Genomic DNA, 24160 nt, shown 5'->3' on the forward strand with positions numbered 1-24160 from the left:
TATATTTTTTTAACTTGGTGTCATCCAAAGCTTACTTTTGATACTGAGGCCAAAAATTAAAAAAAATGACTGCTTATTTTAGGTATGTATTTCATGGAAGCCAAGTCAGATCCTGAATACGTCAGGTTTTTAAACTTGGAAATAATCCTGAACTTCAATTGCTACCGTATCAGTGCAGCATCCTAGTGTGGAGAGGGTAAGCTGATTTTGCTGTGTGTTTTTTTAATGGGTGAGATGAAAGCTATGTCTGTGCTGAGGATGGATGTCCTCTCCACTTGAACTCAAGGTCCTCCTCCCTCTGTCCTTCACCTTGAGGGATCTGCTAAGCTGCTCAGCAGTTTCCTTCCAGCTTCTGCATCCATATTTCTATCCCGGTGGCACAGATAGCCAAGAGTCCTTTTCCAAGGCTTAACATTCAGCAATGTTCTTCTAAAGGTGGAGCAAGTCTCACGGTTTCCTTTCAGACCAGCCACTGTCTTCTGTAAAACCAGTCTAACAGTTACCATGGCTGCTCAGGAAGGAGGAGGCTGAAGTTTCAGGCTTTCCTCAGCCTTAGTCGTACTAGTCCCTACACTGACCAAAAGGCAAAGCTGGAGGAAACTTCTCATTCTTCTGTCCCTTTATTTCATACTCAGATGGGACTGGATGGAAAGCATTACACTCTCCCCACCTTGCTCGCCTCTAGCAGCCACTGCCAAGACCAAGAATCAGAACCAGGATTCCTCCCACTGCAGTTGTCCTACTGCGCTTAGTACTGAACTAAACTCTGCTGCCACTCTGCCTTACGCTTGACTTAAACTACCTAATGGAGGAGGCCTGACAAGGACATGGACAGTTTGTCTGTAAGTCTTGACTGGGTAAGGGTGTGAGACAAACACTAAATTTTTCAGTCTGGGCAGCATGCTTGAAGTTTGAATATTGCACATGGGTATGCACATTAGCATCAGTGCTTTTTTTTTTTTTTTTTTTTTTTTTAATCATCATCGTCATCATCAACGTGAAAATGTATGTAGGTGCTGAATAGATTTGCTGTTGCCTAGGGAGCCAGGCGTAGCTCTGAGGGCTGCACCACTGAGTGCTTCATTTCCACTGAAGTCCCACGTCAGGTGCCCATGTGCTCCGTGAGTCTGTGCACTAGCACCTTCCCGAGTCACACAGGACGCCAGTGCAGGTTTTGGGGCTGTGGGTTCAGCAGAAAGCTGAACCTAGCTCTGTGCCCTAGATTAACCCTCCCCCCAAATGCACATCCTTCTGCCTTAGTTCTGCGTTCAGCACTTGCTTGTTGAAACATCAGGATTCCCAGATTTTGGTTACTGTCTTTTGTACTGAGCAAAAAGCTACGTGACCTTTACAGTACTGCTGTAAATTTATATCTTGCAGAGCTCATTGAAATCCTTTGGGATAAAAGGTCCTCTGTAAATGTAGGTATTTTATTAGTACGCAAGGGAAAATATACTTAAGTACTAAGTAAATATCTGCAGGGTGCTAAGTAAAGGTGAACTATCACTGCCAGTCAAACGAGGACAGTGACTAATGGCCTGAAAGAGATACTGTAAGGGCAACAGTAGATGCTTTAAAGCTGGATGAAGCATTGACTCTTGAACCTTTTTGTTTTATAGGGTCCTTCCTATGTATGGGAGTGAAGCCACCAAGAGGGTGATATGCTTGCTCCTCTCTCAGAATCCCCACCACAAAAGGGCATAAAAGACTTAAAATAGTTTGTCCTAACGAAAGGGGAAGAGGAGCTGAAGGCCTATACTCAAAAGAAAACTCATTAAAATTTTTGGGATTATGGGAGTGCTTGCCAGCAGAGGTAAAGCTGAGAACTGGGAGAGTTTTATAGACTGTAAATTACAAATTGTCCTTTCTGGTTTTTCCATCTATTCAAAAATGTTTTGGCTGTAAGTAAATTGGGTAAGGATACAGCATCTAGTATTGTGACAATGTTTTCTTGTGGAGGGCAAACTTCTCTCACCAACTAAAGGCCTTGCCAAAATTGCTATTATATTTAATGAACCAGAAAAGAATATACAGCCAGGTTAATATTCTTCCAAAAACTTCTATTACAGGCCACAGCTAGGAGAAAGGACACTGTATTAGTGACATGTGGCAGGAGGTCAATTACTGTGCAAAATCATTTCACCAGGTAATATTTAGTGCTCAAGACTTCATCTGGCTTGTACTGATTGGAAAGCAGCCTGCATGTGAAATACTCCAGCAAATGCAGGGCTGTTTGCAGTGGGTTACTGCATCACAAATGTTATCTTTTGCATTTTTGCCACTTCCAAGCTAACAAACAATGATGCCTATACTCTTTTAGTTATAATAATTTGTTGTCCAAACCTGAACAATACCCTCCCTAGGGACTAAGTTATTTTAATGGTGAAATTTAATTAAGAATTCCCTCCATCCTCATTTTTACAAGCTGGTGCGCTTCCAGACAGTGCTGAAATATTATGGAAAGACACAGTTTTCCCAGGAATGGTGACTTGACTAGACATGTGAAATATGAAATTAGCACATTTTGTTCTAATGAGATTATAAAATAATTCTGCTGATACAAATGATTAAAGCAGGGTATGATAAACATACAGTTCAGATAATCACCAAGACTAAGATGATTATCTGACCTTCTCTGTTTCTTTTGTTCACGTGGCACTGCTTAGCAGTGATAGCAATGAGGGGCTGAGTCATGGGATCTTTTCTTTCATTTAGACTGTTCTTACAAGCTTTTGCTGCTGCAGAACTATTCACTCCAGCAGGGCCCCAGCGTTAAGACACTACATTCCTAACCCTTCCTGTAAACACACAACCAACCCAACAAGGGATTTTGGTAGAGTTGGTGTTTCATCAACCCTTCTACTGACCTATACCAGCCTGATCTATCAGCTAAATAAAATCTTTCTTTCCTGGGTGGGATTAAGCAATAGCCTAAAATAATACAGTTCCTCTAGCCTTTCAGGCTTAATAGTTTTTTCATTAATTTCTTTTAAGTGCTGCTGTGGGCTTCTCTAATCTTGATCAATTTTTCAGCATTTGCCCAGCTGGAAATTGGTCACAGTACTCTGGTGGCAGCCACATCCATATCAAATGTGCAAGTGAGACTGCTCTCTTTACTCCTTTTCCACGTGGCTTTGTTTAAGTACTGAAGGATTTCATTTGGGCCCTTCAGCCACACTTGTGCACTGGGAACTGGCGTCTGGCTGATTACCAGGACAGTAAGTCATCATCGGAATGATTGCTCATCAGTACAGAGCTCCTGATCTTTAAGTATGAGCCAATAAATGGAACAGAAATGCATATTGTTTGCTTGCGCCTGCTCGAAAACACAATCCAAATTCTATCAGTGACCTGTCAGCTACATTGTTTACTGCTCCCTCAATCCCTTTAAACTTTGTCACTCAAGATATTTTTTTCTTCCAGGTCACTGATTAAAAAAATGAAAGCACCTGAGGCCAAGAACAAATCCTTGAAAGCTGCAGTAAATCTTTTCCCGTTTGATGAGATGATTCAGAGTCTACAGTTTCACGCTGTCAATTACTTAGTGCTCAATAGCTTTAATCAGTTATTTTTGTATATTGTTTCTTAAGCAGAAGTTGTACAAGTCTAGGTCAAATTATGTACCAACATGTAAGTGTGTTACATCTCCAATATTGCTTTTAACAATTAAATCTGTAATTCAGTCAGAAGTATTGAAGTATAGGTCAATTAGAACTTTTCTTCATTAGGATTAATTATTCACTAATCCCATCATTGGGACTAATTTTTTGTCTAGGTTTTTATCTATCCTGATATTGATACCAGACTCGTCCTTTTGCAACTTGAGTAAACCCTTAGAAGTACTCACCCCGCATAAGTAAGCTCTTTTTGCAGACAGTGACCCAAGATTATCATCAATGGGTTTGGAGTTTATCAGGTAGGCTATACCCTGGGACACACACCTCTTAGCAGAGTTACAATCACTAGGCTATAATGCCAAATTCATCCAAGCTTTTCTTTCAGTTTCATCAGTCTCACAGTGCTGTTTACACAGTGAATCCACTTAAACAGATTATCCTGTTGTCTCATCTTGGGTCACAGGATGAAGGAACTGAAGGTTTGAATTCGCTCATGCTGAGGGGGGATTGAGTTATCCCATCTCTGATCATCCGCAGAGCTCTGTTTTAAAAGGATCAGCCTTCCTCAGGAGAGGATTTTGTGCTCTGGATCTTTACAGGACAGGAAAGCCTCCCAGGAAAGAAGGTGAGAAGAGTGTTTCTGTGCCCGTTGTCACTTGCCAGTGAGCTCTTCCTTACTTTGCTCAGTTTGTAGGCTTTCCTGGTTGCCTTCTGTGTAAGCACCTTCTTCCTGTTAATTTGGTATACTCTCTCAGGATATGTTGCCACTCCTCTGAATCAACAAGTATGAAATAATTGCCTTATCTTTAGGCATTCCACTGCCTAAATCATGGTCACCTCGATAGTAATGTTGGTTCTCTACCTGATATTATTGAAGTCAAGGGTAAAGAGTCATTCTCTTTGCTGGCAGTGTGCCTAGATGATAGTCCACATCATCAACTGCATATTGATTTCACTAATATCAGATGACCTCCAATAAATAAGGCTTTGCTCTGAGCCTATATTAGGTAAATATTCAAATAATTGTTCTTTTTTTCCCCTAAATAGTGCCATTTTATTCCTAAATAAAAGTTGTAAATTGTTCTAAACTGACTTGAGATATTATTAATCTTTCATCTCATGTGTCACTGAAGTGTTGCATGCCCATATTTCCTAGTAAAATAAAAGTATAATTTAATAACTATGCTTAAAATTGTACTTAATTTTGGTGTGTTGGGGATCTCAAGATTAAATTCAGTGGGTCCAATTCAATTAGATATACTGTGGACCTCGGTGAAGATGCCAGCTTCTGGAGAACATAGTTATTAATCACTATGAGCCACATCATGTCCCCTGAGTTAGCTAAATACATACACAGAGTTGGAGGACAAGACCTTCTACTTTTCTTAATGATTAGACAATTATAACAATGCTATCAGCGAGAAAGCTTGACTTAAGACAAATTTGACTATCCAAACCTAGAAAGGAATGCTTTAAAGATTTTGTATCTGAAGGTATTTAAACCAGAAAAAATCCTAAAGGTCTCAAGTGAAAAAAGCTGGCATCCACCAAAATGTGGCTGGATGATGGAGATAATTGTATAAACAATGGGAAGAAACAAAGAAATTCACGCAGTGATTTCTGATCACCGGTTTCTACTTTGGCAATCTTATCTGGAAAGAATCTCAGAAATAAGAAGTTTAAACTTTTTTCAGTGTACCTGTACACCAAATATAAAATGCTGTGCATAGTGAGCATGGGAGGTGAAGAGCCTTTCACCTTGGAAAGATAAGAGCTCCCATCTACATTTTTAAGATTAATTATTAATGAAAGAGAGGAATAAGCAAACTTCTGAACACTGTATAGGAAATTTAGATTTTCTAATAAAACACAAAAGAAAAACCAAACACCTCAGATCTCTCGGATCTATTTCCATTTTAGGACAGGAATGAAGGGACCAATCTGCTTCATCGTTTATCTTCCAAAAGCAGACCTAATCCATGGTCCTAAATGCTGATCCTACCTCCTGCCTAACCAGGACACTTGTTCCACAAACTCTGTATTTCAACTTTATTCCAACTTGTGTTCTGTGAAGAGGAAAAGGTATTTGAATTCTAGCTTCCGAGTTATAAATTCTACAAAATAAATTATTGGGGAAATTCAAGAGTTTGTTAAGGGAAAAGTGGCTTTTAAGAGTCTTTTTGATACACACATATGCAGATCAGCCAAGCTGACCCATGCTATCCATTTGGATCTGAAGTGAAATTAAAACATGTTATTAAACTTGCTCATCTGCACTAAGGATGAAACCTGCTAATTATTATTAGCTCTATTATATACTGCAGTGCTGGCATCAGTATTTCATAACTAGCCTCATAGAGTAAAATGTATAATTTCTCTTTCTTCACTACTTGCACACCAGTCAACTGCCTATGACACTTACATGAATTTAAATCTTGTAGTGCCAGGCTAGTTTTTATTCCCCAAGCAATGGAGCGAGGACTCCAGAATTTCCGTGTTATTTACTTTGGATGATATCCTTTCCCATATATGTGTTAGTCCTGCAAACATTTATTTACATAATTAATTGTTTGCTGCTAAACAATTGTTTATCTCACTGAAGTTAAAACTACCAATGCTCTTGACAATTTTATATTTTTAGTACTCTAAATTTTTATGAAATCTCTTCAGAATTTCCCATTATTTCTAGAAGTTTACTTTGCTGCATGCTTATTATTAGACGGATAGAAAAAAGCCCACCCTCACCCCCTCCCCAACCACGGGGAAGCTCTCACTGGCTTAAAGAGGTACTAGATAAAGCCCTGAGTGAATCATTCAGTAGTTTTGTTTCTATGATCAGGCATACACTCACCAGGGGATCACTGCTTCCCTTTTCTTGCCATTCCTGTTTATTGCAATCCATTCCCCTTAGTCTACTGGTATTCAAATAACCTTTCTTTCAACTACAGTAGCACAAGTCATTTATTCCCGAGTCATTATTTCAGTTCTTTTCAAATATTGGCAGCAACTACCCTGAAAATATTGAATTGCACTATGAATTCCTCTCAGGAGGAAGAGCCCCAGGCACTGGTACAGGCTGAGGGCTGGCTGGCTGGAAAGATGCTTTGCAGAAGAACCCTTGGGATCCTGGTGGACCCCAGATGGAACATGGGCCATCAGTTAGCCCCTGTGCGTCTGGGGCTGCTCTGTCGGAAGCGCTGCCAGCAGGTTGAGGGAAGCCATCATTCCCTTCTACTTAGCGCTGGTGAGATACCCCCGGAGTGCTGGGTCCAGCAGTGCTGGGTCCCCAGTACAAATGAGACATGGACATACTGGAGAGAGTTGAACGAAGGGCCACAAAGGTAATTAGGGGTTGGATCATGTGTCATATGGGGAAAGGATGAAAGAGCTGTGACTGCTTATGGAGGGATCCTATCAGTGTGTATAAATGCCTGACTGGGGGAGCAAAGACCGAGTCAGACTCTTCTCAGTGACAGGATGAGAGGTAATGGGAACAAATTGAAAACCAGGAAATACCACTTACATATAAGAAAAGATTTGTGAGGGTGGTCAAACACTGGGACAGGTTGCCGGAAGAGGTTGTGGACTCTCCATCCTTGGAAGCACTCAAAACCTGACTGGATGTGGCCCTGGACAACTTCCTCTAGCTGACCCTCTTTCAGCAGGACAAGGTGATCTCCAGAGGTCCCTTCTAACCTCAGCTTTTTCATCATTCACTTTAATAGAAAGATAATGGTTAAGAAGGTACTGCAATACGGTTCTTACATTATTGAAACAAATTCTGCACACACGTATTACTGAGAATAATACCTGCTATCAGAAATACCAGCAATGATGAGTTGTTACTGGTTACAGGTTGTATTTGCCAGATTAGGTCCTTTGTAAATTCAGGAAATTCACTTCTAACAAGCCCATGCTTTCAATTAAGGGTTGTGGGTTGTTCTTTAACAGAGCTCAGTACAAGACTACGTTCTACATACACATCACTGGTTAGACAGGTTTGATGGAAGGAGGGAATCAATAATTTAAGTTCTTTTAAAAATATGCATAAGTACATCACAGAGAATATAAAAGCTTTGCAGGAAAGGTGATATTATTATTTAATGCCTTGTTGATGAGGTTTATTTTGGTAAGCTCCTGACAGCACAAGGTAACGTATCATCTTTGCGTTGACATAAACACTATCAAAATGTGAAAGGATGCATAACAGAAAAAGATCTGCATCCAAAATAGATTTTTGAGAGAGCAAATTATTTTTTTCCTTCCCAATAGCTTGTTGATTTTTCTTTGTTAGAATGCTGCCAACACCTTTAAGCAAAATTAAAAAGCATTTTTGTTATTGTATGTCATTCTTTCCAGGTCTGTTTAAAATTCTCAGTTTCTTTCCACCTTCCATTCAATGCTGAAATATATTTGTTGGTACTTGTGATGGGGATGAATGTCTTTATATTTCCATCGCCTTTGCAGTATAGCTGCTTTCATTACTCATTGCACTGTGCACACCGTGCACAGTTTTACTTTGGAGACCAAGGCCCTTTTCCTATTTTTCTCCTTTATGTCCTTTGTTTGGTTTGCAATGAGAGAAATTCAGAAAGCTCCAGAGGGCAGTGTTGTGCTGAAAGTGTCGGTTCTCTGCACTCTGGACACTTCTTGGGCACCAGGAGCCGAACGTTATTTACTCACATGCAGACTTGCTTAAATGCCTTAAGTCTTAATTTCACCATGGCCTTGGGTATAGAAATTTTATGACCGAGGTCCTTGCAACTAATAAATTAACTATGCTTGTGCACATAATACGATCTTCAAGGTTTTTGAGATGATGGAATCAATTAAAAAAAAAAAAATAAAAAACGCAGTCATCTTAAGTAATGCTGTGCCAGATTCACCAAGCAGGCTCAATGGGTTGGAATATTAATTTCCCTGCTTGTGTCACATGTGGGAAAAGGAGGAAAGATATCATCCCCACGAGGGTGCAGGGCAATGCTGTTCCCCTTCTCCCTCAGGAGTTCTGTGGAGGAGCAGTGGTTTTCAGTTCCAATTAAGTCCTCGCAGGAGCACACTGAGAGGCTGCAGAGGAACGTATCAAGTCACCCTGTTCAAGTATGGCCTGCCGTACCTTCCCTTTGCCTTGTCCTGCCCTCGATGGGGTGTGCAACAGAATTCCTAGCTGACCTGGAAAAAACAGCATCACCAGGTCCAGTTGCCACTGATCCCCATACTCAGTGAGACCTTTCTGGTTGCATTGATCTCATTATTTAAGCACATTTCACATTTCCCCCTAAAGCGAAGACACCTTGGCTGTGTCTAAAACTAACCTCCCAATGCCCAGAATGGCTACTAATGAATGGCTACATTCCAACAGCCTTTCAAAACACCATACTCTCCCACCCAGACCCATCCACCTCCCTGCCCGTGTATTCCTTCTGGTCCTTGTCCCAAGACCCCTACGTCTCTTGTAGTCTGTCCACATCACCTCTGCTCCCCAGGCATCCACACTGCTCCCAGGTACCCTGCCTCCTGACACTCATTTCTGTCATCTGTATGCCCTCCCCTTTCACACTGAAATGCAATGTCATCTCCTTCCTCCAGCTGCCATTCCTCCCTTTGCCCACATTGCAGTGCCCATGGTTTGTCTTCTCCTTGGTCCTCAGAGACAACTCTTGCTGCTCAGTGTGCTGCCTGGGTTAGAGGCATGGGCAATGACAACAAAAATATGAGTACCCTGACTAGTCAACCAGTTGGCTAAGGACATGCCCATGCCACCACAGCTCCTGAGTAGAGAAGCACTTGTTTACCCCCTCAGACTGTAGAAATCACCTTGTGAACTGTTTGTGGCTTACAGCCATAGCTTGAACTGTTTGGATGCAAGCCTGCATTCTGGAGGAGGCTTTCAAGAGCAGGCATGCCACCTTTTTTAAATATGCCCTTCAAGCACTAACAGTGGGGCTGGCTTGACCACAGCATGGCTTGAAGTCACCAGAGGTATCCCTGAATACCAGCCTGTTTGGATTCTTTGCTAGATGATAGGTATAGGAAGCTACTATAGGATGGTCATTGTGAGCTGAATCAAGGACCTATGATGGACAGAACAACAGTCATGGAGCATTTTGCACTTTAGGTTGCTTTTAAGCCTCCATACCACTGAAAAATGCAGATAGACTAAAGACCAGATGCTGCAAATATTTATAGACTTAAGCAGTCCTGACAGGGTAAACCTAATTTTTCACCTGGGAACAAACTCTGCCCTCTTACAATGAGACACTTGGAAGCAAGTACAGGGGCTTCAGGCAGAGCTAGCTCAGGACATGAATTAGTATTTGCTGAATTTTTGTTGAGTAGGGACAAATACTGTTGAGTTCTGCAGTTGTTGCCCTCCCAGAACACAATGTCTCAAGGCTGTAGCAACTGGAAAAGAAGAAAGGGAAAAACTGACAACGAGTGGGGCAGTACTTGTGCAGAGTAGGAATAGGAATAGGAATAGGAAAATTGTCATAGAAATACCTAATACCTCTACCTCTGGTAGCAAAACGTTAAAAGTCTGCATTTACATTCTTCACCTAAGTGCTGGAAGAAGTCTCTGCCCTACGGAACTACTAAATTCCATGTGGATTTTGAGGAACTATTAAAAGGCAGGGTCACGCGTGGTGACATGGGTGTCCCGTGGGTATCCACAAGAGCCTCACTGACAGGAACAGCTATTGCAAGGCTGTTCAGAGATGCCCACAAGTGAAGCAGGTTTTCAACATGCTCATGAGACTGTGAGAAATACACCACTCTTTAAACTGCTCATACAGCAGAGGGAGGCTTTTCTATTAGCTCTGTTGATAAACATATCCCCAGATTCGTGACTTGAAGACAGTGATGCTCTCCATGCTGAGAAAAGGGAGTGGAGAAGAAAATGTTGCCATCTGCTTGTGTAGAAGTTTAAATTCATGCACCAGCTCTCCTGCACAGTGAAAGAAGAATGACGCTCTTCGTTACATTCAGCCTTGAGAGCCAGGCAGTGTTCTCACAGAGAGACCAGAAGAAACACTGAAAGGATGTTCACCACCAAGCCTCAGGCTCTGATTGAGGTGCCTACATTGAAAACCTCTCTCCAGATCTGTTTGTTGAAGCTCCACTGAAAGTCAAGGGAACTAGGTTGCTCATACAACTGTTCCTATAGGGTTATCACCCGGGTTTTGCAGGTTTGGATTCTAACATTGTATTGGTATGACTGGGTTTCAAACATGAAGGTGTTAAAATAACATTGCTAAAATCCACTTAACTGATGGCAGCATTGCTGCCTGATAGAAGTAATTTAAAAAAAAAATAATCAGGTATCAATACTTGTTTTTATTTATAATATCTTGTGATAACCCAGATACTGAATTGCCCAGACAACTGTGACTTAATCATGTGTAACTGCCAGCTTGCATTTTTGCAGGCACATCTACCCTGACAAAGGCTTTTAATATTTAAAATCATGCAGATTATCTACTCAGACCTCAGAAAACTCATTGTGATTAATTCAGTATCTCAGTTTCAGGCACTTCAACTGCTGACACCTTTCTTCAGGCTACACAGAGACTTTATTAATTGTACCAAAAATCCTGTGCAAACATTTTAAAAATATTATTTAGTACTCAGTAAAATATTTTTTATTTGAGTATGTTACCATCTATCCGTGTTGTCACAAGTCTCTAGACCTCAGAAGTAGAGGGTTTTTTACTCTCCTTTAAAATGCATTTTTATTCTGAGAGCCTCTGTTTATGCAAATTTATCAGTCATGTCTACTCAGAAATGCTTATATCATATCTGAGGTCAGGAATTCAGCTGTATTTAAATTATATGCCAGATGGATGGGCAACGCATACATTTCAGGTCTTTGACAACTTAATGAACATATCTCTTGGCAAGATGAGGTTATCTGAACATCCCAAATAATCTGTCACAGTTGTCTCCAAACTTTTGGGCTGCAGTCTCCTGCCAGCAATGAAAGCTGACCAGCACACTGTGTCACCAGCCTTTAACTGAAAAAACTCTAACAATTATTTGCTTGCCTAGGGCAGCTGTGGGCATCTTACCATGGTCTTGTCAATTACAGGGGGTAAATCCTGATTTATAACAAGTTACAGAAATCTAGAAACATCACATAATTAAATCTCTCATCCTTCAAGGAAGTTATTAGCCATTTTATTCAACTGGCAAACTATGCAAAAAGAAGTTCTCAACCCGTATTTTCAAGCTGACCATTAATCTGTTCACCTTACTTTTTGAAGACTATCTGGAAATGCTGCTGGGCCTAGTCTTAGAGTGGTCAGGAAATAGAACTTCTCTTCACAGAATATTTTTGGTTTCTCAGGAAAGAAAAGTCTGAGAAGTGGGAGTTAAAACTTCCTGCAGAAGGCAAAGACTTGGTAAAACAGGTTAAATACAACCTTTTTGGTTGGTTTTACCACCTATGCACCTACCACATTAACATAATCTATACTTATGGGTGCTGCCTTCCCTTGGAAATTGAATCACTCTAGTATCTTAAACCGGGAACCCAAAATGTCCTTGAATTGCTTAGAATTAGTGGATAGCTGAAAAGTTGGCCTATATGAATCACCCAAGGTCACCCATGCGGTTATGTTAGTGGCAAAGCTGCAATGACAACCTAGAAGTTACTGGCTTTCATCCTAATGGTCACTTCACCAGACCAAGATACCACCATTATGTGAGATAATGATAATAAAACACTGCAGTGCTCTTAAATTGCACAGAAACCGCACTTTTCACTGTTCTGAAAAGCTATCATTCAGTCTGAAAGTTATCAAAATTGCTGGGCCAACATACTCTAAACACAGAGTCAGTTACTAAGCACGTGGTTTTCCTTAGTAGAGTAACATTCCAAAAAGAGCAAGCAAAAGAACATGGAAGTAGAACAGAAAATCCTGTTAAAATGTTAAAAAGGAAAGAATGGTAAATGATGGAAACTATTCAGTCTTTCTTTAAGCTGCTACTGAACTCAGACACAATCCTGGCTACAGGACACTGAGAGCACTGAGGCTACGTTGCTCAGACCTCACTAATGTTAGAATCCCTTAGCATCGCTTCCTTGTGCCATGGGTTGGCACAACGTCAGTGCTAAGCAGAACCTCTAACGAACAGCAACCTTTTCCTGCCTGGGTACCCCGCACGGCTGGCTTTCGCCATCCTCCTGCAAGACAGCTGCTCACTGCTGCTTTGTCCCTCCCCTTCCCATTCACCTTTCTTGTTACTGTCAGCTTTTCCATCTTTCCTAGAGTCCTCCCGGGATCTCAAATCCTCATCTCCCCACTCTACTCCAAGGACGTTCATCCAAATTTGGTCTCTCTGCCAGCTATCCTCACCTCCCATCATCCTTTCCGATATCTAGTCCTGACCCTCAATGACTCCTTTGCTGGTTTCACCACCTTCTTCTGCCCCCTGTTTCCTCCCGTAACAATGAAGGCATTATGCAGTCTCTTCCTTAACTTTAAAAAAAAAAAAAGAAAAAAAAAAAGGGGGGGGGGGGGGGGGGAGGGTCTGTATCCCATTTATTTTGACAACTATTTTGCCATCTTAGTCTGCCTCTCCTTTTTAAGATCACCGACTGCAACCACTACCTGCAGTCAATTTCCTTGGCTTTCACCAGTTGTGAAAGCATTGAACCTTACTTTCAACATGACCCCTAATAACCTCTTCCTGCCTAATGCTGTGAATCAGCAGCTATTTTCTGTACTTCCCTCAGCTTCGATGTCATTTCATTCTGCTTTTCTTGGCCTATCATCTTTCTTTCTTTATCAAGAGGTTCCAATCTGCTCATGTTGACAGGCTATCACTGACAATTATCACTGACAATTAGATTTTCAGGAAACGGCCTTTGTACTTTCTATCAAGCTGCTCTTCTCTTCTGAGAATCTTATCCCCTTGTTATTTTTCACTTCTTTTAAAACTTCCCTTTTCAATCATCTCTCTCTATATCTCAACAAAAAAAGCACCTGAACATGGCTGGGATCTCCTCGCCCATCATGCTTACCAGCACTGTCACGTAATTTCCTTGGAATCCCACTTGTCTGTACCCATCTTGTGTTGTTTGCCTTTAGACAAAAGCTGTATTTTCACAGCACCTAATACAAAGGGGTACTTATCTATAAAGAGGCTATTGAGCAACATGGTTACATAAATACAAATTACAACAGGAGTTTTGATTTCACTGTTGTAGGAGCATAATATGAAGACCTTGGCATGAAGAAAACAGAACGAACAAACTTAAGAATGTGAACTGGACCTTAACAACTCATTTCTGAGACATGCTGGGTATACATGAGTGTAATGTATACATCAATTGTATGGCATACACCTATTTTCTTTAGAAATTAAGATTTATACGTAGAATCCTGCCTTCACTGAAAGCAATAAGCATTTTATTACTAATTTCAGATGGTCAAGACTTTGCCAACTGAGCCTTATCATATGCACTTTTCCAATATTTGCAAAGGAGCAGTCAAGGAGAATATATGTAACAATAACATTTCATGGTTGTATTCAGTGACTAGAAATTATCTTGACAGCTTGGGTTCTAATTCTGTATTAGTTTTGAATGCTAATTCTGACAATATCCAGGTACCAAAGCCAATGTTTAATGGATCACATACATGACTTCAGAAAACATTGCTTGGTTTTTTTGTGGTAGCTAGTTTTACACAGTCTCTTCTGAACTTTAAATGAATAAATTATTTAGCAGCCAGCGCTTGTCCTTAGATGGCATAACTTAGATGTCAACACCACCCAAAGCATCCACATTTGCCAAACCTGTCTTGCATGAAATGGAATGAGGTTATTTGCATAAGGAAAATGTCAAAGCAGGAATTTAACCCCTTCAGGGGTTTTGTATAATCAAATATTGCAGTAATGGTTATTGTATCAGCATTTATTTAAGTGATGCCAAAGGATCGTAATATTCCTGCTGATACTACGTTTACCAGTTAGACTGGTGGTCTTCCCAGTTGGGAGGGGGCAACGGGCTTTTCTGTGATACTGCCTTTAAGTTAGTATGCCAAGAAACGAATTTAACATGAAATTTTAATACAAAAGATATAAAATCAAATAGTTTTCTCCAATACAAAAGGATACAACAAATTTCAGCTTTTTTGCTTAGAGGAAGGTCATTATATAGAAGAGTCTCCACAACCAATGGTGTCTGTCTTTCTGGGTATGTACATTGGAAAGACAGAATCAGTGCTGACGAGGGCAGACCATTTGACCCTTCTGTGCATATATGCTAACCACAGTGAAATACAACAGTGTCTGAGAGATCTGGTAAAACTGCGAGGGGCTTCCACACCTATCTCCATCCATATGAAATTCCTCACACCAAGACTGGGCTGAGAAGGATTTGCTCAACCAATCCATTCACCTTACATGCACTTCTTTCTACCTATTAAGAATAGAAACTGCTCAGAAAACACTGAAAGAAAAACAAGTTTCAAAGATTTGACAGTAACCAAGTAATCTATCTTGGGTAAATCCTTAGGCTGCTGAGTTTAGTGAAAGGCCACACAAGGCGCTTGGTGCATGAACCAGCCTATAATGTGTACTGCTCTCCGTCTGCCCTACATAAAGAAGCGGCGATAAAGCCTCAGCTGCAGCACTACACCCCACCTTACTGCGATGCCCTTACCACCGAGGAACTTACAAGCAGGTTTACGCATGAGACCAAAAGCATTATTTACAAGCGTTGTCATAGGAAGCTATTACTAAATGTCCCTCACCTTCCTTGCACCTGAGGTTATACTCAGTTACTGTACTCCAGTGTGATACTCTGTGCCCTTCCCCAGGGCCTGAGCTGGCCCTGCTCGGTACCAACCACACTACTCTATTTTGGAGTCTGAGAAAAGTCTCTCTAGAGATGCATATACAGTCCCTCTTGAACCAATCAAAAGATTTCTTTTGCACATAGACTATGACAAAGATTGCATTTAGAGTCTCACTATGCCATGCTCTCACTGAGAACTAGTCAAGTAGAAAACATAAACATTTAAGTTTATTATCAAGATCTTACAGTCTTTATTGAGACAAATTTCCACATAGGAGAGAGAAATTTTTCCTGGACTAGTGATTGCAGGAATTGAGCCAAAGTTACAAGGATTATATATCAAATGGTACGCTACTTTCTCTTTTTCTTTTTTGCTTTATGCCTATCTTGCTATAGCTATGACTGAATATGTTAATCAAAATCCTATAGAACTGTACTCATTTGTGTGTGTGTTTACTTACCATTTACATAATCATCTTACAAAAGGAGCATTTCTCCTTTGTGCTAGATGTCTTACGATGTAATTTAAAAGTTGCAGTTACTGAAATAATACTGTTCTAGCACTCCCACCACTATTGATTCTATTGCCCAGTCATTATCATAAATTATTATACAGGAGCTAAATATACATTCCCAGTCTCATGATGTCCAAACAGTCCTGCAGTCAGAGAAATCTAATGTTCCCTGCCCTGTGTCTTAATAATAATCTGCATTTAGTGTTTTGGATCAAACAGGAGAAATTTTCAAAGCTTAAGGTCTTCACAGAGAATTCAGGAAAAACATAATTGTAGAGTGCCTTAATTTCAAAAATAGGATTTGTGTGTCTGTAACACAGGAAATGCTTATGGAAATAAGCTAGTACATACACTGATACGTATCTCCATAATCAGTGTGAAGCTACAAATATGTTTTACTATTAAGTATGTATTTTAAAGAATATACAAACTTGATTAAGCACAAAATCAAATGCTCAAGTGGTAATGGCTGGGATGAAATGGAGTAGCTGAGATGGCATGCATTTTCCAAAAATAAACAGAATCAAGAATAGAACAGATCTTCTCAGTCACTTCTGAGGGGCCAACGGAGCATGAAATACCAACCACCTCACATAAAACATTCACCTCTGGGCCTCTGTTTCTTCTGTTACTTCTTGTTTTGAGAAGTACTTATCACCTGTCTGTAGCCTATGAATGTTGTCTAGGCATTTCTTATCTCTGCTCACAGCTGAATTTGACCCATTAGTACTGAGTATGAAAAAACAAAGGCCTACTTAAACTCAGCATGAAGTGGGTCAGCAGGCCTGTGGTGGGCTGCTGGCTCATCAACAAGGGTGAAAACTTTGTGTATCCTCCAACTTGCTACCTGGAGTAGTCATCAACTATCTGTGCCACCCTTTTAAACTACCTCAAGGACTTGACCCGCCAAGTATTAGAGTGCAAAACTTTTTAATTTTAGCAGTTTTTTTCAATTTGCATAAGGATGTAAGCATGCCTGAGCTTGATGGTTATAGAATGAAAATTAAAAGAGCTCAGGAAATACTGCAGTTAATTGTATCTACGCTGCATATACTGGCAAAAAGTAGGCAAGCTGATAGATTATAACCATGTGGAAGATACAATGCATATACAACAACCTTCTCCATTGCAAAGATAACCTTAACAGAAGTATTTCTGGCTATTCTTTCTCTCCCCTCTAACATATTGTTTTTCATGGTTTGCCTTTGCATTTCTAAAATTGAACCTTCAGCATTCCACGGAAATAAGAAAGAATGAACTGGAAGCATGTGACTGTTTTTTGGTTTGGTTTTGTTGGTGGGTTTTTTTTGCATCGTGATTATTTACATTCTTCAACCATAAACTTTGTGCGTTTATTTAAAATGGGACTACAACAATGTCACACATGGGTGGCATAATAATAGAAATTCAAAATAATAATTTTGTACTTGGGATTTTTAACTGTACGCTACAGCAGAACTTGCCTTAGCCAACCAATGAAAGGATGAAAAAAATACACATCTTTAACTAGGTGGCTCTGTAACAAAGTTGAAGCAGACTTTTCATGAATTACCAAGGGATAATTTTGAATAATCTCTGGAGACAGTAATTTGCCTGATTTTTTGAGAAGTTTTGTTGTAGCTTATGCAGTTTGGTGAAGATTATACCAGATTAATTATGTTTTTATATCTCTTGTGCTTATTAAATACGAAGCATAGTAAAAAAATGGGCTGCATCAGTCAACTCACTGTCTAAAGACTTTGTTCTTTAAATGCATCACGTACATAAAATCACTAAGTACTGAAAATGTCAATAATTGTTTTGCTATCTAAATTCTAGGAAATGTATGGATGACTAAAATTATTTTATTTCAAATGGCTGTTGTTACTTATATGACTTCTGTTACTGTTTTAACTTATGTCCTGTTTAGACTATTAAAAAAATCTAACTTACTGTGGCACTCCTTTGATCATCATATATTATGTAATTACACAGTTCAGCTGAACAAAAACCACCACAAAACCTCCTCACTATTTATAATGAGCAATCTTTAAAATTCACCCTTCTTCTTCCACACTGGTTAGTTAAAGACTTTATCCATTTAAATGGACAGCTTCATTATCTTTTTTTTCTGAATATAAAGCATAAGCTATTTTCCAGCCACTCAGGGAAAGTCATGGTGTGTAATATCAAACTCTTTGATTTGTTGCTGGTATACGCATTGCAAAATACTATGTCCTGTTGTTAATGGTCGTGGCCAGAGAATGCTTATGATCATCACTGATTTAGATCACCAGTTTCTTCACACTCGAAATCACTTCAGCAAACAAAAGCAGAGAACATACATTGAATTTTAGCTGTGAAGAACAGCATCTCAGACTAAGCCTTCCCTTTTCTCTGAAAAGTCAATCAGATTAGCAGTGTGCACTTACACAGCTCTCAATGAATATAAACTAGAAGGAAGTTGTCTATGTGGTATGCAGAATTGTACAGTCAACTCTTGGTTGTCTGTGGGTGTGTAACCCAGGTTGCAGATTAGCAGTGCTATGCTAAAACAAAGCAGAAAAAAAAGGGAAAACGCCCACCGTTTTTCTTTGAATTTCTGATCTTACTTTTTACTTCAGCATAACTTCATTCCTCGATAAATGCAATAAACACAGAAAGTTCTTATCTAATGCGCATATGCTTTGTATTACCTACGTTTTAGCTCTATGCGGGTTAGTCTACTCCGTTCCTCTTTTCAATAACTGAAAGCTGACTGTGAAACTATGAAAGAGCCCAGCAACCCACAGCTTTATTCAACACTTGCTAAAAAGCAATTGTTTGTCAAAATACCTCTCTAATTCACCTCAAAAATTATCAGTTCCCCTAGATATTATTTTTTAAACCCATGAGTAATAACAGCTTGCTGTAATACTGGATTCCTATTAATATAAGTAAAATGTTCATAAGCTTGAAAGGCAAAGCAAAGAAAGTGCAAGTGAACAAACTCAGTGCACTTAAAAGGAAACAGATACACTGGACTCCTCTGCCCCCAAGGCCCAGACTGACAGAAAGCAATTTTATAATAAGATTTTGTGTCTGTACCAAAACCCTTGCATTAATTGGATAACTGGACATTTTTAATCATTTAGAGGGTCATTAGCACCAACTATGCTTAAAAAAAATCAGATGCTCTTGGGCAATGCAACAATAACAGTGGTTTCTTTATGAAGGAGTTGGGAGTGGGGAAGTTGTTTCCTGCTGCCCCTTCCCCACTCTCATTTTTCAATGCATAACCTAAATAGAATCTCCTTCATGACCAAAGCCAAGAGACAGAGATACCCAGCGTGCTAGCCAAGACTCCATGAACTATACAAAGGCACCTGGAGCCAACCGGTGATCCCTCTCTGTCTTCAGGAAGGGAACCCAGAAACTGACAAATCTTGGGAAGCTGCTGCAGGAACTTATCTGCTGAGGAGGAGGGATGGCTGAGACACTCCTTAAGGAGCAGGAGAAATAGAAGACTTGGTTTATGAAACTTTTAATCTTGAAGGATTGATAGAGAGGCTGCCAAAGGGCCAAGGGGGCAACAGAGGGCAAGAAAGCAACAGGGGCAGACAGCCTTTCCCCATGGAATCTGTCCTTACTCTTTCTTTTTTGCCACCAGGAAAATTAAAACTACTAACTTCACATTACCCATGAGCATTCAAGATCAATGCAGATACAAAATAGTGTGGTATTCTTTGCTATTCTGAAATTAAAGGAGTAACCCACCAGCCCTGTAAGAATTCTAGCTTTGGCAACAGCTTAACTCCTGTACTAAAACGAAAGCAAAAAGCTTTTCATACTGTCACACGTGTATTGAATCAGAATAAACATTCTTGCTCATTTTATATTAGGTTTGATACATTAGGTTTGATATGCTACTCTAGGATAAAAATTACACCGGTGACAAAACCTGCAAGCACTACTTCAATTCATGTATGCATACAATTCTTGTAGGAACCTCTGCGAACTAACTGACATCCTGTGCCAGTGAGTTCCACTGAGTAATAACTTTGCATAAAACATTACTTCATATGTTGCATTTCAGTTTCACTGAACATCCCCTTGTTCTTTTAGCACTGGAGAAAATAAAAGGAAATACTTCTGTCACAAGACTTCTTACTGGAACAATTATAAAAATTCACTTAACAAAAAGTACCTCTCATCTGTCAGGCAGTAATACAGTTGCATGTTTTCAGCTAGCCGAAGGAATTATATCAAAAGAAAAACATTTAGCAAAATATTTGCTTTCAGACTTCTTTACTGTTTATTATTTTAATTTACATCAGTTACTGCTTGCAAAACTTCCAGGGAAATAATTTTAAATTGTTTTTATTTCTTTTTCTTTTCCCACTGCATAGTAAATACAGCCTTCTTAGTATTTCAGAAGCATAGTACTATAGAAATGTTAGGGCCTGCTTCTGCTCCAAATGAAGTTAATGGGAAAACGCCAACTGACTTTATTAGGAGTTAGGTCAGGCCCTAAATTTGCAGCTTTTTAAGTTTCATAGTTGAAAATCTTCTGGCTAATCTTCAGAACCGACTACTTCTACAGCTATAACACTATTTACAATTTTATTTATATGTACTTCTTTATTACAATATGTAATATCAATGTTCCTTGTAAAGGTTACTATTTTATAGAAATTAGACTGAAGTTATTGCCAATCAACCTTTTAATAAACTTAAGTGGGATAACTTTCAGAATTTTTCTCAACATACGATTCAGTTTTTATTCGCTCTTGCTATCTTTGACAACTGTTAAACTATCTTAATTTCAAAGCCTTTTCCAGTGTAATAAAAAAGTCCTTTTGGTAGAAGTTTATTGGTCCCGTTTCAAATTACGTTCTGAAACATTCTTGTACTGATGAGGACTCATTATTTTAGCAATTTTTCTGTTTCAACACAGTATATAAAGCCATGCCTCTCAACCAATCAACCTCAGTATAAAAGTGTAAGTGAGGTCAAACAGATTGCTCACCAAATCTTTGATCAAGTTGTCTGATCACAGATAAGACACAACTCTCTGAATTGTTGCATATGTTGTATAATGTTATCATACAAATTTAAGCATTTCCATTATTGACTGCTGCTTGTGTACTTATATATTAACTTGCTGGTCATAAAACTACAACAAAGGACAAGATATACCAATACTGGATTAAGACCTCTAGTCTTGTCTCTTCAGAAATTAAGAAAAAATCCATGTTCTTTATGATTGACCAACTCATGATGTTGTGCTTCAAATATACACATTTTCCAAAATTAAACTGTGAAGTTGATGTCAAATACTGTGTTGTAACTTTAAATATAACTGACATATTAGAACAGATAGATGGGTAATTATGATAAACTACACAATAGTGCTACTGTAGATAATATCATTTATCAATCCTGTGGTGCCCATCATTCATGCATTTACAGTTTGGGAATACAGTGACTGCAAAGGATAATAATTCATAATGGCTACATTCTCAGTACTTCATGCTAGCTCACTAGACAAAATAAAAAAGGTTAATTGTATAACTGGAAAAATGTAAAATTTTATTCCAAGAAAATTAACAAGCTACACAGGTAAATTTTGGCAAATGCAACTTTATATTGAAATCCACACATCTGTATCTTAAAGAAGGAAAGACTCACAGACTCTAATGTATTTCTAAAATACTAAGAAATCATATTATATGCTCTCACAAGTTAAAACTTAAATAATTTAAAACAACCAATACACAAAAATGTGCAGAAAATATAAACAAGACTGTGCCTTCAGTAGAATAAATGCTTCACAAATTGTGCAAGATATCATACTAAGGCTGCGGTCTCCCCATGACAGCTGTCTTAAAATATAAACATACATCAACTGCCTGTGTTTCTCAGAACAAACTAGAAAGGGCGGCACACCTAGAAAAAAATCATATCATCCCAGTGATGTGCATACTGATTTTGGGAACCACTGGAGTAAAAAGGAAAAAAGAGGACTAAGTGATCTTTCATGCACTCCCAAATGACTGACCAGAGTTATTGATTCAATTTTCCTTGCTTCTTTGCTTCAATGCTAAACAAAATGGAAGATACTAGATAACCCTTTAAGGCAACATGTGTTTATTCTGTATAATTATAACTGTTCAATTATGACTGGATATTATCATTAACGTTGCCTAACAGACCGATATCTAGCTTTTTTAAAAATATAAATAAGAGTCTATTAAACTTTTTACCAAATCAGCAAAACCCACAGAATACAGTTAAATGTTAGTAATTTCACTGTTAAGGAAAATGGTATTTAGAAAGAGTAATATATTTGGAAAAAAAAAAAAAGTCTAAATCTGAACAAAAATACTGCTTTGGAATGCTCCCCAAAACTTACTCACAAGGCAAACAGATTTGTAAGTGTGATAATCCAATAATGCATGGCACATCTTTAATCAGTTACAGTACTTGAGTCCCCAGTTTTCAGTCTTTGCAAAACAATAATTGTATGAAATGTTTTAAAGATCTTCAGATGTCTAAAATTAGTTTTATCAACACATTAACCTCATATCAACTTAATTTATTAAGATGTCCAATGCTAATCTTTTTGATGGTCTTATTTTATGTAGTGATATACACAGCATTTAGCACTGATACTTAGCACCTGCTACTTTCATAATCTAGATTTCAACCACATAAAGGAATTCAGGGCAGTAGTTCAGTCCTTTGTTCTTAATTACAAACCTTCAGCAGTGGTCAGCAGGAACATGTTTAGGTTTAAAATAGGATTAGAGGTGAGCTATTGCAAAGACTGCAGAATGTTGCCCAAATCCTTACAACTGCTGACATCCCATTCTTGATTTTCTCCTCAAGACATGGCTACAGGCCACAATTGCTTAGCAGAGAATGGTAGTGTTTCACAAGGCTAAAGATTTACAGATGCTCCCTCATATAACACAGTAAGGTTCCCTTGGTAACCTGGATTTTCTGCAGTAAAGAAGGGTTGTGCTGAAACAGCGCCTCAGCTCCCTGTTGGAGAAAATGCAGACAAAAGGATTGATTCCAGCTTGGGCAAAACTCATCCAGACAGCGGCTGTTAGAAATCCCCCTGGTACTACAGGCCCTCTTGCAAAAACTCTCCAGTAACAGGCTACCAAATACGGACCCCACAAGGTCAGAAAGAGGAATGTCATGATGTAGAACATTCTGCTGATTCTCTTCTCCATTTTGAACTCATCTAAAACCAGTAGCCTTCTCCTGCCTGTGGTGTTCGCGTTTTGCCTGATTCCCAACAAGGTTGGAGGTGTGGGACCCCTTCCAAATCCAGCCAGCCAATTAGCAGCTGCTTGACCACTTGCTCCAGGACCATGAAAAGTCCAGTTCTGGCTCACCGCTGCAACAAACTGGACTGGCTTCATTTTCCTGCGATCGTGAACAAAAAATATCAGCTTGAGGTAGACAAGCTGTGTGGCTAGGAGGATAAGGGCAAGAAGAAGCATAAATCCCAAGGAATCATTAGCCCTGAAGGAACGATGCTGGAAAGTGCATTGGTCTTCCTCCCTAATGAACGAGTAGGTGCCCACATCTAAAACTGGGGGGAAAGCCATGGCCACAGAGAGGGTCCACACCATACAGATAACAGCCAAACAAGTCCAGAAGGTCAGCCTTTTCGTATAAAAACGGTGGTGGGCAATAGCTAAGTATCTGGTGACGCTTATGCAGAATAGCATGAAAGCAGTGTGAAAGCAGGACAAAACCCCCAAAAAGGCAATAACTTTGCAAGTAAGAGTCCCATACGTCCAAGTAGAGCCATTTTTTACAGACGTGAAAACAAATGGGAAACAAATTGCAGATCTGAGGATATCTGAGCAGCAAAGATCCAACAGGAAGTAGTAAGGAGCTCTGTGCAAGGTCTTATCTTTGACTAGCAAAATGGAGATCAGAAGGTTACCCACCACACTGACTCCTATTATGAAACCCAGTGAAGTCAGTTTCAGAAAAGCTGTTAAAGGAGAGAGATTTTGTAAAATGTTGTCAGCTGCATGGCTGTAGTTCGCCATAGATGGATGGATGATATGTATATTGCCTCAGTCAAGTCTCATGATCTATATTTAAGAACAAGGAAAAAATAGATCCATACATCTTACTGAAAATGTAATCCAAAAACAGAACTGATCTTGTGTCTAGTCATACAGTACATCCTCTTCTTTCTGATTTGTCATGCCATCAAAATATCTGAAAAAAAATCG

General features: G+C 39.3%; 1 protein-coding gene across 4 annotated transcripts in view; it reads right to left on the bottom strand.

The window, feature by feature from the left end:
• Nucleotides 1–24160, bottom strand: part of GPR85 (G protein-coupled receptor 85) — a 90006-nt gene that overhangs the window by 45644 nt on the left and 20202 nt on the right. For 3 of the 4 annotated variants that reach the window (XM_080391038.1, XM_080391037.1, XM_080391039.1), the window contains one exon: nt 214–24146. The exons of the other annotated variant lie outside the window; for it this stretch is intronic. In XM_080391038.1, the coding sequence (XP_080247164.1) occupies nt 22859–23971 (1113 nt within the window). In that variant the 5' untranslated portion in view covers nt 23972–24146 and the 3' untranslated portion in view covers nt 214–22858. Of the gene's footprint in view, nt 1–213; nt 24147–24160 lie in introns of those variants that run through there. 4 annotated transcript variants of the gene reach the window in all.

This window comes from Falco punctatus (genome assembly GCF_963210335.1).
Source record: "Falco punctatus genome assembly, chromosome: 6".
Taxonomy (NCBI): Eukaryota; Metazoa; Chordata; class Aves; order Falconiformes; family Falconidae; genus Falco; species Falco punctatus.